The sequence below is a fragment of the Takifugu flavidus genome, chromosome 6 (assembly GCF_003711565.1).
Source record: "Takifugu flavidus isolate HTHZ2018 chromosome 6, ASM371156v2, whole genome shotgun sequence".
In the NCBI taxonomy this organism is placed as follows: Eukaryota; Metazoa; Chordata; class Actinopteri; order Tetraodontiformes; family Tetraodontidae; genus Takifugu; species Takifugu flavidus.
Window position 1 is genome coordinate 12,920,848 of NC_079525.1, and position 16,878 is coordinate 12,937,725.

A 16,878-nucleotide genomic window follows, 5' to 3' on the forward strand; every position below is an offset into this window, starting at 1 on the left:
GCCGAGGCGCTCGGATGTGAGCTTCGACAAAAGATGGGGCGCGTTTCAGCTTTGACGTCGACGCGGAGGCAGGGACCCGAACGCGCCGCGATCCGGTTTCATTTCACACCCAAACAGCAACATTGTCTTTAATTCACACGCACATGTTGTTGACGTTAGCTTATCTAGAGCTTATCAATGTTATTGTCGCTCCTCAGTGAAGTAACTCACTGTGGTTATTGTGAGTTAACAGTTGTTGAGGTCTGAGTGCATCGAGGCTTAATATCTGCCGCCATCTTGTCACCCGTTCTGGCCTGGACCTGCACCTGCAGGTCAAAACAAATAAATACGGCTTAAATTTTGTTCAGGGTAGATCAGCGTTCCTGGGAACTTCTTCTTAAAAACCTTTAAAGAAGGCATTCCTTTCCTTCCCCCGCTTGTTTGAAAAGATCTGTTGTGGTGTAGCGGCGTTATTAGCGGCGTTATTTGCTGAGGTTGAAGCCTTTTCCCGTCGTCAGTCAATAAAATAAGCACAATAAACTCTCCCAAATATCTTGACTGTGGACTCAGAGTTTCAACGCTTCAGTTTGGCTTCGTAAAGTCACAAGATCCTGAGTTTAGGGGAGTTTGCCGTCTCCCCTAAGGCCCGCTAATCATTGCAGGCTTGAAGTTGGAGAACACAATCCAGATTCCTTCTGCATGAGAGAAGAAGTGTCTAAGGAAGGAAAGCGGGGGGGGGGGGGGGGGGGGTTAATCTGATAGCATGTGAGCCTCTTGAATATGTACAAGAAGGACTGTTGGATCATTTTCAGGGTTCAATGTTTGCAGCCCCGCAGATTAAATAAGCAGAAATGTGGATTGAGGAGTGAGGCCGAGCAGGGCAAAGTAAAGGTAACGAGCGCGGGGGTGTTTATGGACGGGGGATAAAGTTTTCCAGCGCGCAGCGTGAGCATAGGTGGGACGAGGTGTTATGGATCCGTTGTTTTTCCCCCTCGTATTGTCATTTCCTCCGCAGCTGGTCCCGGGTTGCGAAGGAAAGAAAAACAAAACCGGGGAGATCAGAAATCCAAACAGCAGTGGAACGGGCGTTTCCCAGCCCGACCCTCGAAGCCCTTTCGATGATGTCATGAAACGCTCGTGCGCTCCTAAAGGTGAAGGGAAGTGCAGCCAGTAGATCCACACTCAGCTGGCAGGTTCCTCTTCTCGTGCACATTCCGCAGTTATGAACGATAATGTCTCGGGAAATTGTTCTGGAAGGTCTTCATTCCTCTGCTGGTGGAATGAGACACATCTGCCCCCCCTCCTGGATTCTTGTGTCAGGTCAGGCTCTTGGGGCTGCAGTTTGACCCAGAAGCCTGCCGGGTCACGGCACCAATAAACCGGTAAGCGCTGAAGATTAGACCTCTCTCTTGGCTCATAAACGGCGTGCTCATCGGAGACGCTCACACTCACCATATTTATGTGGCTGTTAGCTACAAATTAGCTCATTAGCTTTGGGTTATAGATTTACATGGCTGGAATTCCTGGAACGCCCAGCGACTGAGAAGAATCCTCACCTGCGCTCCATCACCTCCACACTGAACTATAACCAAACGTGCGCGACTGGGAGGAGGCTGAAGTTGGCAACGGTCCGAACGACCCTGTGGGACGCCGGGGGTTCAAACCACGGAGGATTTCCTTTGGAACGAAAGACGCGCCGCCACTTCCGCTTCGAGTTTGCCGCCTCATTTCAGACGCCGAGGCCTCCTCGGCTCGCCGCGGCTCGGTGGAATCCGCTCCCCGCTTGCTCCCTTTGTGGCGAAGCTGCTTTTATTACGATGAAAGCTCCTCCTTTTCTTTTTGACACAAATTGAAAAGACAGAAAAGATGAGATTGTGGGGGGGAGAAAAAGGCCGAGACCTTGAGAAGGTAATCATCAAAGCTGGAATAGAATAAAATCAAGTTTTTTTTTTTAAAAAAAAAGGACTTGTCACTTGAGAAGATGCTTTGAACGGCCTTCAAAGGATTCTTCTTGGCTCAGGTTCAGACAACTTGTCACCATCGCTGATAAACTGGAACGTCCGCGCTCCCTCGTGCTGGCCGGGCTTTAGCAGGTGAAGACGCCAGAGTTATGGAAGTCATTAAAATTCCACGGGAACATGTGGACGCCTGTTTGTTTTTCCGCCCGGGCGGGGAGGACGGAGAGCTGCGAGGACGCGACGCTGTCCTCAGAGTTAGAAGGACAGTGGGCGGAGAGAGAGGAGATGGAAGACAGATGCTGGAGAAATGACTCAAGCAGAAGACAGAGCAGGGTGAAAGTGGACGGAGGACAGCTGGAATGAATAAAGAATGTGTGCAGACCGAGACAGACAGACAGACACCCTCTCCTGGACATCCAGTAAAGAGTTGGACAGATGGACATGGAGGATTCAGCGAGGCGGACGGGGAAAAGATTATGTGAGAATGAATTCACTCAGACCCTGGCAGAGGACGGAGATATTAGTATACGTGGTCCAACTGTCAAGGGGGGGTTGGACAATGTCCCCCTTTAATTGAACTGTTGTGTTTGAGCTCATCCATACGGCGTTTTAATGCACGAGGCTGCTGTGGCAATAAAGATTTCTCTATTTTAATTATTGCGTTAGCATTTACGAATGCAGCTAAATAACACAGTTGTTGCGCAACTTGACCGTTTGTGCGGACGTGTTTCCTCCCACAAGTTTCCCAACGAGGGACTTGCTTAAGTGTTCAGGACAAGGTGTCGTTTGTCTCCGTTCAACGGCATTAATCGCACTATAACAGCAGGACTGTGGACGTTTGATGAGCTAACCAGAAGCACGCCATCCTGGTGGAGCGGATTACGTCCTGAGTTCAACTCTTTTGCTTATTAAGTCACGAACATTTGAAATGTGGCTTTGTGGACCTTACAGGAGCTAATTCGATTCCGTCAGTGGAAAAATACGTTTTCTCAAACTATTTCTGTCCTCATAATTGGAAATTTTCAGGATAAATTAAGAATAATCGTGATTAGGTTTGCAGATCCGTTAATTAGACGCATGTAATGTCTGATATGAACGAAGGTGGGGTGAATTAAGAAATTAAGAGTTTGCAGGCCCTCTCTCTGCACGTTAAACGTGGAACAGCTGAAAGACGAATCAGCGTAATCCCTTTTCTTGCCGCTATTTAATCACGGGCCGGGCAATTTGAGGAGCAGCCGCGCAGTAAAAATCTCTTTCCAGCCGTCTCTTTTCCAGTTTTTCCTCCATTGGTTTGATCCGGCTAACTGAAGCTGACGCGGTAGTGCTGACCCCGGGCTCCAGCCACGCTTTTACCTGCCTCCCTGACAAATTGGCCGCTAACTAGGACGTAAGCGGAGAGCCCGCATTGCTGTCCTGCCAAAACGTTCCCTTTGACACGGAGCTGGTCAGATTCCATATCTGGAATACCAGTTAGCATCATTATGTTCCGAGTCAGACGCATTCCTCTCTATCATGTGTCAGATGTTTCACAGTTTTTACACTACAGCTGCCCGATATCACCAAATATTGGTCATTTTAAAGTAAAAAAGCCTCAGATACTTCCGAGATAATTGCTCCTGATTGTGTTGTGAGCTTTGTGGTTAGCTTTAGCCGCCAGGAAGATCTTAAATATGCCTGCAGGTTGAATTTTTGGGTAGATAACCTCATCCCCCTGCTCTTGTTTTGCCTCATTTAACGTGGTCCATGCCATAACGTGTCCATCACTTAGGAGTTTGATTCCTATCCAGCGAAAAATAAGCACATTTATAATTGACTTTATCTTCCGCGCAAGGAAAATCACATTTAGCTGCGAAGCTGACGTCAGTATCCTCGAGGTTGACGGCTTCCTTTGCTTGTGTCTGTGCGCCCGGCGCTCAGCTGAGGTTATTGTCGGCTTTTTAAAGTTTTCCTTCCTTCTTGCATCAGCGGCTCTCCTGAGTCACTCGGCTTTACCCCAATGATTTTCTATGGAGATCCTTTAAGGCCTGGGAGGGATGGTGGTTGTGTGTGTGTGTGTGTGAAGGGTGTGTGAGGAAACAGCTGGAGATAGGCGTCCCGCTAAGAGCCGGCTGGCCCACTCTGACAGTTGAATAAAGAAAACAAAGTTAAGACGACGCCGATTGAAGCCTCCTTGTCTCCAAGGCCAAAAGTTCAGCTCTGTAGATGAATCATCCACATGAATATGCCCCAAGTGTCATGTGATGGGGAGTTTACGGTCACAATAGCGCTGCTTTGCTGCGCTCTTAAAGTTGCTGAGCAAATCATCCACGCAGACCACGGACATCTACACACACACACACACACACACACACACACACACACACACACACACACACACAGAGCTGTGGCGATGCCCCGTCCCTCTGTTGGACCCCACATCCCGACAGCAACAGCGAGCTGATGCCATTTAAGTGAATTCTATGCGGTCGGATCCCCCGAGGCTATTTTTCTGTCGTCGGCCATGTTTGTTGAGCTCTCCATGACGACAACACAACAATTCGATGTCGATGGGGTTAGATGGAGCCCCGCGGAACGCGCAGCGAGGCGCCTTCCCCTCAGGATGTCGGCGGCATGAGTTGCAGCCTCTTTAAGCGATGGGCGCTTTGTGTCACCCCCCCCCCCTCCCCCGACGGGCCCGGAAATGTGGAGGGCACACTGACGGGTCTTTTCCTTATCCCTCTATAGTGCACGTCTGTGAAGCGGGATATAGTGGAGTCACAGACTGACTCACGGAGAAGAACTCCGCCGGTTTCACTTCCTGTTGTGACAGTCGTGCTGAGATCTTGTTTCAAATAAAACCAGTATCCTTCAAAGTCTCATGGCCACATTCCAGGATACGGAGACCGACTGTTTTCTCCCATCAGTCCATAAGAATCGACGCTTTATTTGGGAAAATCCAGCTCAGAACACAGGTTTTGGTACCTAGCCTTAGCCTTAGCTCTCTAACCAACAACACAAATAACCAATAACGGAGGGCAACACGACTAAAAATAGTTTCTGCTGCTAATATTCCTCGACTTGACCTGACAAGCATCTTTCTGTCTCTAAAGTCTGTGTCTTATTTCATTAACTGCAGGCGTTCCAACATGAAGACATTAATATTGAAGAGGATGTTGCGCAACCCATAAATATCTTTTCGTGGAGCTGTAATTTCACATCTGATTCCTCTGTGTTCCACTTCTTATTCCTATCTTTGTTTTGGGGGATTTCGACGCTGCTGTTGAGCCCAGCAGCGGTCCCTCACTGGCGATATTGTGTTGTGGTTTGTGGCGACAACGCCGAGTCCTTGGAGTAGCTGAAAGTTCCCTCGAATTCCCTGAACGACCTTTCACCAGCAGCGGTTTCGGCCTCGATCTTCACAAAAACAGAGGAAAATGGCAAAAGTTTACGCGGTCAGAGGCGCCCGACCAACAAAACATCTAAATGTCAGTGTCCTTTAAAAGTTCAGATGTGGGTCTCTTCAGCTTTGGGTGACCCTAAAAGCGCCCGGCACCGGAAAACTGGCCGGCCCAACGGGAACGCTCCATGTTGCCGTCCTTTCAGCAGGGATTTTAGGGGCATAAAAGGCTTTTTATGCCCACTGGGATTTCACCGACCCCTGTGCTGGAACAGCATGAGAGCTTCATGCGATCCTGGTGGGACGGAGCGATTTATTTGAAGTGATTGTTTTGAAGCGTTCCCCTGTCTTCACGGCTCCGGCGTTCGTGACTTTCGTGCCTTCTTCCTAACTGTTTCGCTTTCTCCCTCTCTTTTGCCGGGCTAGGATCACCTCACACACACACACTGTTTGTTTGGGGCTACCATGGAAACTGTATGTGTGCACGCTGTGTCTTGCATAATGACTTCATCCAGACCCTGACATATCGAAACCTTCTGCTTTCTCAAATTGTGTAAAGGATAGTCATAAACACACACACACACCAGATGCCCCTCGCTATTGTGCCTTGTTGATCTACCAATGGTTCTTGGGGCCATATGCTTGTCAACATTGATCATCGAGCCTATTTTATAGAAGCCACGTTCAGTTGCTCCATAATGTAGTTTTACAGCATCTGTTGGGCTCAAATTTATTGAAATTAGTTCTGCAACAGACTGAGTCTGGGGGGAGAAAATAGAGTAATTAAAGGTCACGAACTGAAGATGAACTATGGTGCTTCCTCAGCCGTATGTGTGTTTTATTTCGATAAACCGTTGAGGTGCATTCAGTGAAGTAAATAGGTCTCATTACCTGTTTCTGCTCTACTAATGAACGGCCAGCATGTTTAGACCGTGCTAAAGTAAATCAAAGGGCAGATAAACCTTGCTCTACTTTCACAGCGCAGCACAGACGTTCCCACGCTGGTTTATCGGTAGAGATAGTGGTGAATGACTGCTTTTCCGGGGCAGAACGGAGCAATGTGGGGGGAAAAAGAGCCTTCAGCGCGGACAAATTCAGTAATTAGCAGACCTGCATTTTCACTGCCCACAATGAAAGTGGGAGAGTCGACGTCGCGTCTTCCTGCTTCTATCCCTCCTTGTCTTGGTGTCTTCTAAGTCCTCGGTTCCTTCAGCTCCTCCTCTTTTTCTTTCTTGAACTGCTTTTTCTGAAAGTGTCCATGTGATCCTCGTCAAAGGGAGTGGAAGAATCGAGTGTGTGTGTGTGGGTGGGTGTGTTTATCTGATGAGATTGTCCTTCCTATGACGCCACTATTGAGAGCAGATCTTTGGCATCCAACAGATATGACGGCTCACCTGACTGAACTCGATTAGGCATCGCGTTGGACTTAACGAGTTAAAGTCATGTGACAGTATCACGGCACCGCTGATGGATTTGAGACGCTAAAAGGGTTCTTTTGGTGCAACAAAACAGTTACAGGCGAAACGACGCTGACGTCTAAAGGGAATCGGATCACTTTAAAACAAAATATATGCTTCATCGTAAGAGTAGCTGTTGCTTCAATGACAATATCGGTGTCGTTAGAGGACAGACATCAAGTTCAGAGGATGCTTATAGTGTGTGTGTGTGTGTGTGCGTGTGTGTGTGTGTGTGTGTGTGTGTGTGCGGTTCTCTGCAGCTGCTCTGACAGTGACAGCATTGTTCCACCAGACCCTCCAGGAAGTGAAGCTGAATACGTCTGACTGCGTTAAACATTAGCTGCTTTTTAATGTCTTTTTACCCCTCAGACATGGATTAGAGGCCACTTAGGATCAGTCCAAGCGTGAAACTAGACATCTTGTCAAAACGTACAGCGTGACAGGATGCCTGCGTGCGCACGTGTGTGTGACAAATTCTCGACGCGCGGCAATTAGAGTCAGTTTTCTGGCGTTCGTGCCTTCCAAAGACGAGCGGATCCAATTAAAAAGTCAGTTAAAACAGCGTCTCAGCCCATCGGAGAGTAGGCTGTCAAGTGTCCGGCGTCCATGTTTTTCTATGTTAACGGATTAATCCGGACCTGCTCACCGGAGCGTCTGTAATTAACATTTCCGGTAGCTCATTTGCATGTTTAAACACGCGTCCTATTAAACCACTCAGCCTCTCACCGGTGCACCAACTTAGAGGTGTGACGTCAGATGTTGCAGGTCAGCAATATGCCTGGCGTGAATGATTACCAGGAGTGGGGTTATGGGATGGCATGAGACACTTATGGGAGCAGGCGCGTGTCCTTGCCTGGAACGTCAGGCGGCAGCAACAACAGCCGTTTGGATTGTTGTTCCAGGAGACGTGCGCACGACAGAAGACCTGAGGTCTGGTGGAATCACGTCTGTGATGTAAAAGGCGTGTACGGTGCTACAGACAGAGCTGATGATTGTCTGTGGAGTCAGTCAGTACTGTATAATACTCTATCCCAGGAGTCACCAACCAGTAGGAACACATCTGGGACTGGTGGCCACTGCGTCCGGCTCAGAACCTGCACCTTCTCGCTGTGAGGCCACTGCACTAACCACTATCTGAGAGTGGTCAGCCTCGAGTTTGCATCTTTTTTTTCTCCATTTCTTTCCTCTTGTTTATGTTTAGGATGAGTTTAAGTGTCTATGAAATGTTACTGTTGGCTGTAACTGGTGCGATGCCTTTCCATGAGATTAAATCCTCCCCTACATCAGAGTAATTACAGGAAATACGTCCAGGATCTTATAGAATACCAGGACACACAAAGGATCTTTTGACCTTTGGATCAGTCAGCTGGTGGTGGGGGCTCCGAACAGGAGGCCTGAATGAGAGAGAATAAATTTGGAATGTGGGAGACGACAGAAAGTGAATGGATCAAAAAAAAAGGAGAGAGAAAACACTGGCGGGGAGGAGGAGGAGGTGGGGTGATTACAGTGAGAGCCTGAACTCTGATTGGTCTAGAAGTGTGTGTGTGTGTGTGTGTGTGTGTGTGTGTGTGTGTGTGTGTGTGTGTGTTTGCAGAGCCAGTGGGTGGGGGATTAGGGCTACATCACGTGGTCCCTTTAGCTTCTTTTCCACACAAACACTCCCTCATTTGCTGTAGACACACACACACACACACACACTCTCTCACATACACACACGCAGCTGTCGATGCGACTCTCTCTTCCTGATAAATGCCGGAGCAGCTGAGGAGCAGAGCTCACGGGAATCGGGAAGAATCTGCTGTCCGCTTGCAGCTGAAGGTTGGAGATGTGGACGGACAAGCGGGGAGACTAGACCCACGCTGTGACGCCCACATCCCGCTCCTCGCCACTCGGCGTTCCCCGGCTCCGCTCTGGGATTCAGTGTTGGAATTTAAGCGCGGTCGACGATCATCAGAGAGAAACAGAGACATGTGTTTTGCCCCAGACGTCTGCTACTCCTCTGGCTTCCCTCTCATCCACTGACCAGAGGAAATATAAGGTTGGTTTCTCGCGTGACTGGATTATGAGCTGGTCGCTGCATATCCTGGGTGGAGATGACTTCTCCTTTTTCGGCCTTTTACAGGCACATTTTCATTCCAACATTCCTGTAACAGTTTTTAACCACTTTGAGGGGAATAGCATGAGACGCACACACTGATCTGCACTTATAAACACACTTGGCAGGGACAGAGCAGTGGAGTGTGAGCACCAGAGGAGATTAGCTATGGTTCTTATCTCCAACACACCATGTCCAAGACTGGAGGTGGTGTGTAAAGGAAGACTTAAAACTTTTCTCTCGTACTTTAGCAGCAGAAGAATCTTGACGACACATCTCTAGCCCATAATAAAGCTGGAGTAGCAGCTAGCCGCCGAGCCTTTCGCTCACACACACTTCTCCAGTTTCAGTGCCCGGTCACGCCGGAGACACACCTCCTCCTCCTACACGGCGTGGACACACACAGGGGCCCGCGTTGACATTTACAGTGAGTGGGGATATAATTAGCCAGATTCTTTCCTGGTATTGTTCTTCTCAGGGTCGTAACACGACCCAAAAAGTGCTGGGACTATTTTTAAAGGTGGCAGCTCAGTGAGACATGAGGAGCCTTTGAATGCGTCCCCCAGCAGGACAACGATACGGGCCGAGTGCGAGCGGGTGGCCGGGCGTGAGGCACCTCCGGCAGACTGTTGGTGTGTTGTTGTTGTTGTTATTATCATTGCAAATATGATAACCAACACATGGGATGCTGTCCAAGCTGCAGTGAGGAGGACAGTGGATGGTGGATGGAGGGGAAGTGATAGCTGAGGCTTTTCCTCCAGCTTCACCGCTGAACAGTCGAGATTAACGACGCATAAAAAACGTCCGTAGTGTCGTTTTGAAGCAAGATGGCTTTGCCAATAGAGTTGGGTCCAGTCCCGTTCTACGTTACGTTATCACAGAGCCGCCAAGATAAATAACAATGAATTAATATCGCCTCAATCCTTTTACCTTTTAGTTCGTGGAATGAGGTTTCTCCTGTCAGAACGAGGATATCAGGGCTCTATAAAGGGATGAAATTCTGTCTGGCAGTGATGAACGAAGCTCTTACAGTTTAGTTCATAATTAGCTCATTTTTAATTTCCTGCCTCCCAGTCATAACACAGTCAATCTCTTCTATTGGCTCAGCTGGATTAGACCATTTATTAACTCACACGCCCCATAAAACACTTAAATAACAGTTTTTTTAAGCCACAGCCAATGCTTGCTAGCATGTGTGTGTGTGTGTGTGTGTGTGAGTGTGTGTGTGTGTGTGTGTGTGTGTGTGTGTGTGTGTGTGTGTGTGTGTGTGTGTGTGTGAAAGCTGCTGAGGCTCAGTGAGGGTGAGGTCAGGGACGAGGGTCAGCACAGGTCACAGAGCCAAAGGTTGAGTGCACCTTCCCTCGGGCCGCTGCCCTTCCGGAGACCCATCCTGCCACACACTGGTGGAGTCACAGACGGTTCGCCAGTAATCCGGCGCCACTCTCGTTATATTCCGGTTTTCATTCCTCACCCTTCCAAACTCACCCGTCGAGGACGGATAGGGAGACTTCTGGACGGGGGACAGTAATCTATTGACAGAAGCAGAGGGAGGGAGGAGCTGCGGTGATGCTCCGCTGATCCGTGTGTGTGTGTGTGTGTGTGTGTGTGAGAGAGAAAACCGAGGCGGGGGGTGGGGTGGGTGACTTTATTTTGGTGGAGCTACAGCTGTCACACAGAATTCCACTCATTCGGAGAACTCCCTCTGGCAGCTTTTCATGCGAAACACGAGGCGCGTCGGAGGGAATTTTGGGAGCACCTCACCGGGCGAGGCGACGGGAGCAGAGTTACATAAGGCCTCCGTCCAACCGTGTCCAGTTAATGAGGACCGTCTTTTCCGGAGCGACCTCACCATCAAGTGGAGGCAGCGTTCAAATGGGATGCTGACGCGTTGCCCTCCCTGGGATGATGGCACCAGTTTAACTCTCAGGTTTAAACTGCATTTTACCAGTCACCTGTATCATTTTAAAGGATTTTCCGGTATCTCGCTGTCGGACTCGTCTACACACTGAGCCGCGCCTCTATCCACTAATCTCAGACATCTTTTTAAGTGGTATTTGTCCCGAGCGAGTAGCTTAGCAGCATGGGAGCGCCAGCACGTCTCTATTCGCCCAGTTCCCCGATAATAGAGCTGAGGGCAGAGAAGACAAAAAAGCAAGGGGGGGGAAGAGACCCCTCTGGTGGCATTTGGATCCTCCCGCTGTCAGATGACCACTGAGCTTTTGAAGGTGGAAACAGCGGGACGTCTTTCTTAAAGGTCTCCTTACTCTCTCGTTCCTGTGCACTTTAAGCCAAGACACCATCTGTTGGAGGTTCCCTAGGCCCCGCCCTCAACTAATACAGCCCCGCTCTGTCCTTTGCTAGCATAAGTAGCGTGATTGAATTTGAAAATGCAGCTTCCTTCTCCTGTGAGGCGTCTTTCCTTCCTCCGTTTTGTCCAACAAAATACAGCGTGTGATTGGGACGCTGCTAAAATTCCCGTTGCGACAGAAATGTTGTCCAAACAAAGCCGCTCCTGTCCTCGTCCGCTCCGACGAGAGTCAGCGCGACCTGACCGACGTCTACGTGCACGTGACTCATTGTGCTCCAGAACCAGGGCAGCTCAGGGCCTACTGAACGCCTTTTACGCCCAATAAACGGCGCCGTCCTCTTCCTCTTGGGCTTCTTTGACACGTTACATGTTTTTTTGTTGTTGGTGTGTCCTTCCTGATCCCGTTTAAACGTGTTCTAAAGGTCTCGAACGTCTCCTCCACAGGTGAGAGTCAGAGCAGCATCCTGAGCATCCAAGCGAGGCCAAGCAAGCATGAGTGTGGAACACCATCAGGGGGTGGTGACGACCCCCCCACTGCCGAGCGGAGGGACCAAGGAACGCTACTTCGACCGGATTGACGTCAACGATCCGGAGTACATCAGGAGCAGGAATATGTCGCCCGACCTTCGGCAGGACTTCAACGTTCTGGAGCAGAAGAAGCGCGTCACACAGATCCTGCAGAGCCCTGTAAGTCGAGGGGGGGGGGGGAGGAACTCTGAGAGAGGTGCACCTCACAGGAAACAGCACTTTCGCCATTTATCGCCCGTATTGAACATCAAACGGAGGACCCATTTCCGCCATCCTGACCCACGCGGCATCGATGAACACACACTTGTAACCAGCTCTACAATTAGAGAACACAATTGTCGCTCACCAGCCGTTTGTTTCGATGTCCTCAGGTGCTTGCGTCACCTTTGAAAAGTGCCGCCCTGTGTGGCTGTTTGGATTCTGCCCTTTGGACAGTTGCCTCAGTTTGTGTGGACATTTACAACAACCCCCCCCCCCCCCCCCCCCCCCCGCCCGTGTCTTCATCCCAGTGTGTGTGTTTACTCAGGACTATTGACTCAAGGCTAGCCCGCGATTGAAGTGCTCTTTTTAAAAGATGATATCTTCTCGTGCGTGAACACCTTCGTGCTTTTCCAGAGTCGGCCGGACAGGCGGGTGAAGGCGAGCTGAGGCCCGGAGGTTAAACGTTCCCGGGGGAGCGTGATTGATGCCGCTCCATCCGTGGACGTTTGAACGCGATCTGCATTCTTTGCGTTTGGTGCCAGATGTCTGGAGGGGCGCGCCCCCCCCTCCAGTTTGTCTCTGAGTGCATGTGCGCATGATTGAGCACCACAGGTGCCTCGGGGGCGTGCAGGAGGGAGGGAGCGTTCACCAGCTCTGCTCCAGGTCACCTGCGGGACGCTGCTGGGAGGTCAACCAGGTCGAGGTCCGTGGAACTTTATTGCATCCGTCAGCTTTATGTTGAGGTCGCGACTGGTCGCGGGGCAGCCATTGGTGATCGATTGGGGTCGAATCCCAGTTTAGAGGCTGAAAGATTCCTTCTTCTTCTACGATCTGCTTCCTTCTCCATCTTTCTTCACTTTCATGGTGAAACAGGGGTCGGAGCAGCTCCGACAGCTCCCTCTCTGTCTCCCGTGCTTTGTTTTCATCAGGCAGCGCCATGAGACTCGCGGTAGGTCTTGATTACACGTTTCCCGTGCTCAGATGGCAGGTTGTATTTAAAGACAGAGCCGTGCGGTCCAGGCGGGACTGAATCAGCTCGCACACCCGCCCTCTCCATTCATGCGGCACTGTTTACCTTTAAAAGTGGAGCGCTAACGCTCACCCTCCGCGCACCAGACTTACACGTCTGCCACTTTACATTAAAAAGAGGAAAAGTTGGGTAATGTTAGCACAGAAATTGGCAGTTGTGTTCCAGAAGGAACCTGGAGGCTGTTTTTCTCTGCAAATATCTCAGGTTGAGCTCTCTTTTTGTTCATTTGCACATTGCTGACTTGTAATGTGAATTCTCGGGATAAAAATCCAGAGAAGCTTCGAGATAAATCAGATCAAATCTGTATTCTACTTCCCTGCGTATTTTTCTGTATCCCTTATCTCGAAACCTTTCCCCGCTATCAAGTCAGGTTTATTAATCATTAACAAAAATGTTTTACAAGTGCCAGGAGGGCTATTTTCAAAAGGCTGGTTCGTATTTTGACCTACAAAATCCCGAGTTTTGCTAGAATCTGCCATCAGCTTGCAGCTGTCATGGATGATTTTCCTTTTTCTTTTTAAAGTCCTCTAAAAATTTCCTTTATGCCTCATTTGATTGAACATTAGCATTTTTCTTCATAAACCACTTTTACCCCCAGATCCATGTGTTTCACCAGATGTTTTAGTTGAGAATTTTATTCCATTTGGATGCTAAAGTTAGCACAAATTCCAGCGGTGGAGCTGTGTTCTCGAGATTAGCTTAATGGAAAAATGAAGCTAGCGGCTAAAATGAAAGCTCCAACATCAGGCCTCCAAGCCAAATAAACGCAGATTTGCCGTGGTTGTGGGACCCGCCGCTGCTCCTCAAATGTGCTGGATGGAGGCGAGGTCCAACTCTAAACATATTAAGCCGATTAAATATCAACCGTGACATTTACGACCGACCGCAGGCTAATTTTACTGCCGCTGCGGCGACTTCACGTTGCCTTATATCAACATTCTCACAGAGTTCAAGTGTAAATGGAGATTCTGTGTCACTTCCTCTAAACTCTGCCCTCATAAGCAGCGTTCGCTGGTTGTGGGGACGCACGGGATCATCGCATCGATGTGCAATGTTGTGTTATCCTAGGATACGAGGCAAATAAACAGAATATTGCTGGATTGGACGCATCCGTCTCACAGCTGCTTGTTTAAAAGTGAATTATTGTACTGGTGTAACAGGGCAGGTCGGTTAAGCCCTTCGAACCCCCCCGCAAAGTCCGGCCCTCAACCCCAGCCAGCAGATTTGGGACAAGCTGGAAAATAAAGTGGATGAATAAAGGTGAATCCGGCACCGCTGCTTGGATTTTTCCACCTCGCAGTCAAAGGAAACACTTCATCTCTCTGAGAAAACGAGCTGTTTTCTCGTCTGCGATTCCGATCGAGCAGCTTAGGACGGACGTGGTCGACGTGCACCACGGTCCTGCCTGCTTCACGTGGCCGATCGGAGACTAAACCACTCACAGGCTCGCTGTGTAACGTTTCACATGGTCTTTTATTGACGCAGATGCGAGGTTAGGGTGAAATATTAATGGGATGAGCCACAGCAGGCAGGATGTTTAATCTGTTTAAATGATGTGAGGCAAATCCCATAATCGTCTCGTGAAAACTCCTAATTGAAATGTGCTTCTGGCTCTTTGTGTTGGTAAATAAGTGCTTTATGCTCACTTCTGTCCGGGTCAGGTTCACCCAGTTCCACTTTCCACGTTTAGAATGTGCTTTGATGCTTAAGATGACCTCCGTGACCTTGTGTTTAATAGCCTGTTGTCTGATGCGTCTCCTAGGCAACGGTGGACAACGTTTCTTGGGTAAATCTCCTCTTTTGCGCTGTGGCAGCTCCGGCCCACCGGCCGCACCGGCCCGGTCGCCACGGCGACCATGCCACCGGGGAGGCAGGAATGTCTGGCTGGCGTTCAGAAGCAGCGGCGCTTGTGTCCGGACGCGCGGGGGGTCGCTCCACTTTTAACAAAAACGCAGCCACACGGGCATCAAACTAAAAGCCTGGACACCATTCAGACACTAATGGGCCGTCCAGCGGGGCGGCGGAGGCGGAGGCGGAGACAGGAGGAAGTTAAGCGCCAGGGACGGTTTTATTGGACACTTATTGGACAATGTGTCAAAGTTTGCAAAAGCCCTGAAACGGAGCGAAGGCCTGACCATTGAATGCATCGACCGGTTGCCCGCGGCAACTGTGTTACGACCTATTTTAGCGCCGAGTGAAATGCGGAAGCGTTGGGAAAGGACCAGCGAGCATCGATGCGGATCAGCGAGAGTCCCTCCGTGTTGAACAGCTGTCTTTTTACAGTGCGTGGTGTTGCGTAAGAGCGGGTCAGCTGGTACTGCGCTGTTTGTGAAGGTTAGCCCCCCCCCCCCCCCCCAAACACACACACACACACACACACACTCTGTCAGTCATAGGGGGCAGCCTGTGATCCAGTCAGCCAATCCTGGCTCAGCGTGCCGGACCAGCCTATCCTGTCGTCCTGCTTTGAGGATAATTCGGAGCGACACGCGAGGAGCACGTCTAATCTGTGATTAACACGTCTTCCCTGTTCTTCCCCTTCATCCCCACTTCTGCTCGTGTTCCCACGTCCTTTCACCCCCGCGTCCCTGTCGCCGCCGCGGCCTCGGCCTCGCCGCCGCGGCTCTAAGCCGCCGTTCACCTACATTTTATGTATTAAACCTGGAGTAAACAACACTTGATTTTCACCATCACGTTCTCTACGGTCCTGTTGGTACCTGCCTCCGCCGATGTCCTCTGATGTCTTGCTCAGTCCACAAACGCCCTCACGTTGTTTGACACTGACTGTGGTTGAATAATCTCCCGTCCTGTCCGATGGGAACGTTCTGCTTGGTCTCAGTCTTCCTCCCTTCTTCTCCTCCTCCAGGCCTTCAAAGAGGAGTTGGAGAGCCTCATCCAGGAGCAGCAGAGGAAGGGGAACAACCCGACGGGCCTGCTGGCCCTCAGACAGATCGCCGACACCTTGGTGGCCGGCTCGGTGGCCGGCTTCAGCGCCTCTCCTCTCAGTAAGCCTCCCACGTTCTACCAGAACATCTGTGTCTGAGCAGAGGGGCGTCCACGCTCGTGCAGGTGGTTTGTGCACCCAGGGGCGTAAATACCCCGGGACGGGCCGAGCCCACACTCCGGAAGGGCTGCGCATATTTCTCAGGGGTCTGGTTCTGAGTCCATATGTGAGGCCTGCTTCCAATCACAGCGCTGGAATGCAAAGCTAATCCCGAATTACACGTGCACCTCAGCCCGCCGGGGGACTCGGGATGGGGGGGCGGGGCTCTGATGTGACCCTAACTGTGTGGTTGTCCAGGTCTGGGGATGGTCACGCCCATCAACGACATGTACGGGGCGGAATACGCCACCATGGTGAAGGGGGAAAAGGTGACGCGCTGCAAGCTGGCCAGCCTCTACAGGCTGGTGGACCTGTTCGGCTGGGCCCACTTCGGCAACGCCTACGTCACGGTAAGAGCCCGCGGCGCCGCCCCGGATCGTTGCTAACGAGCCACGCCGCGCGCCGTCTTCACCCCGGCTTCTTCTCGCCGCAGTGCCGAGTCAGCAAAGAGCAGGACCACATCCTCATCCTCCCCAGAGGACTGTCCTTCGCCGAGGCGTCCGCGTCCAACCTGGTAAGACAGACGTGAATAGTGGCGTCGGCCCGGTAATTAACCACGAACCCAGACGCTTAATGAGCCGCTCTCTTTCCTTAATTTACTTCCATGTATTGTTCAGAGGAGAAATACGGCGCTCGACCCTCCGCCCGCGTGGACGCGCGTCCGACCGCGATCCGCCTCACAGCCGATCCGCTCCTCCGGGCTTTGTTGGAGACGGTTTGCGCTCCGAGCGCGCCGCCAGAAACTGCAATAATCTTTTGGCGGTCCGGTTTCCTTTTGAAGGCGGTCCAGCGCTCGTTGGGTTTTCCTCTTTTTTGTCCGGTCGACATTCCAGTGTTTATTTC

At 50.6% G+C, this 16,878-nt stretch overlaps 1 protein-coding gene across 6 annotated transcripts in view; it reads left to right on the forward strand.

The window, feature by feature from the left end:
• add3a (adducin 3 (gamma) a) overlaps window positions 1–16,878 on the forward strand; it is a 41,712-nt gene that overhangs the window by 15,201 nt on the left and 9,633 nt on the right. For 4 of the 6 annotated variants that reach the window (XM_057035333.1, XM_057035334.1, XM_057035335.1 and 1 more), the window contains 4 exons: window positions 11,618–11,860; window positions 15,799–15,937; window positions 16,234–16,385; window positions 16,469–16,549. In XM_057035333.1, the coding sequence (XP_056891313.1) occupies window positions 11,666–11,860; window positions 15,799–15,937; window positions 16,234–16,385; window positions 16,469–16,549 (567 nt within the window). In that variant the 5' untranslated portion in view covers window positions 11,618–11,665. Of the gene's footprint in view, window positions 1–8,444; window positions 8,809–11,617; window positions 11,861–15,798; window positions 15,938–16,233; window positions 16,386–16,468; window positions 16,550–16,878 lie in introns of those variants that run through there. The other 2 variants (XM_057035331.1, XM_057035336.1) reach the window with 2 other exon arrangements.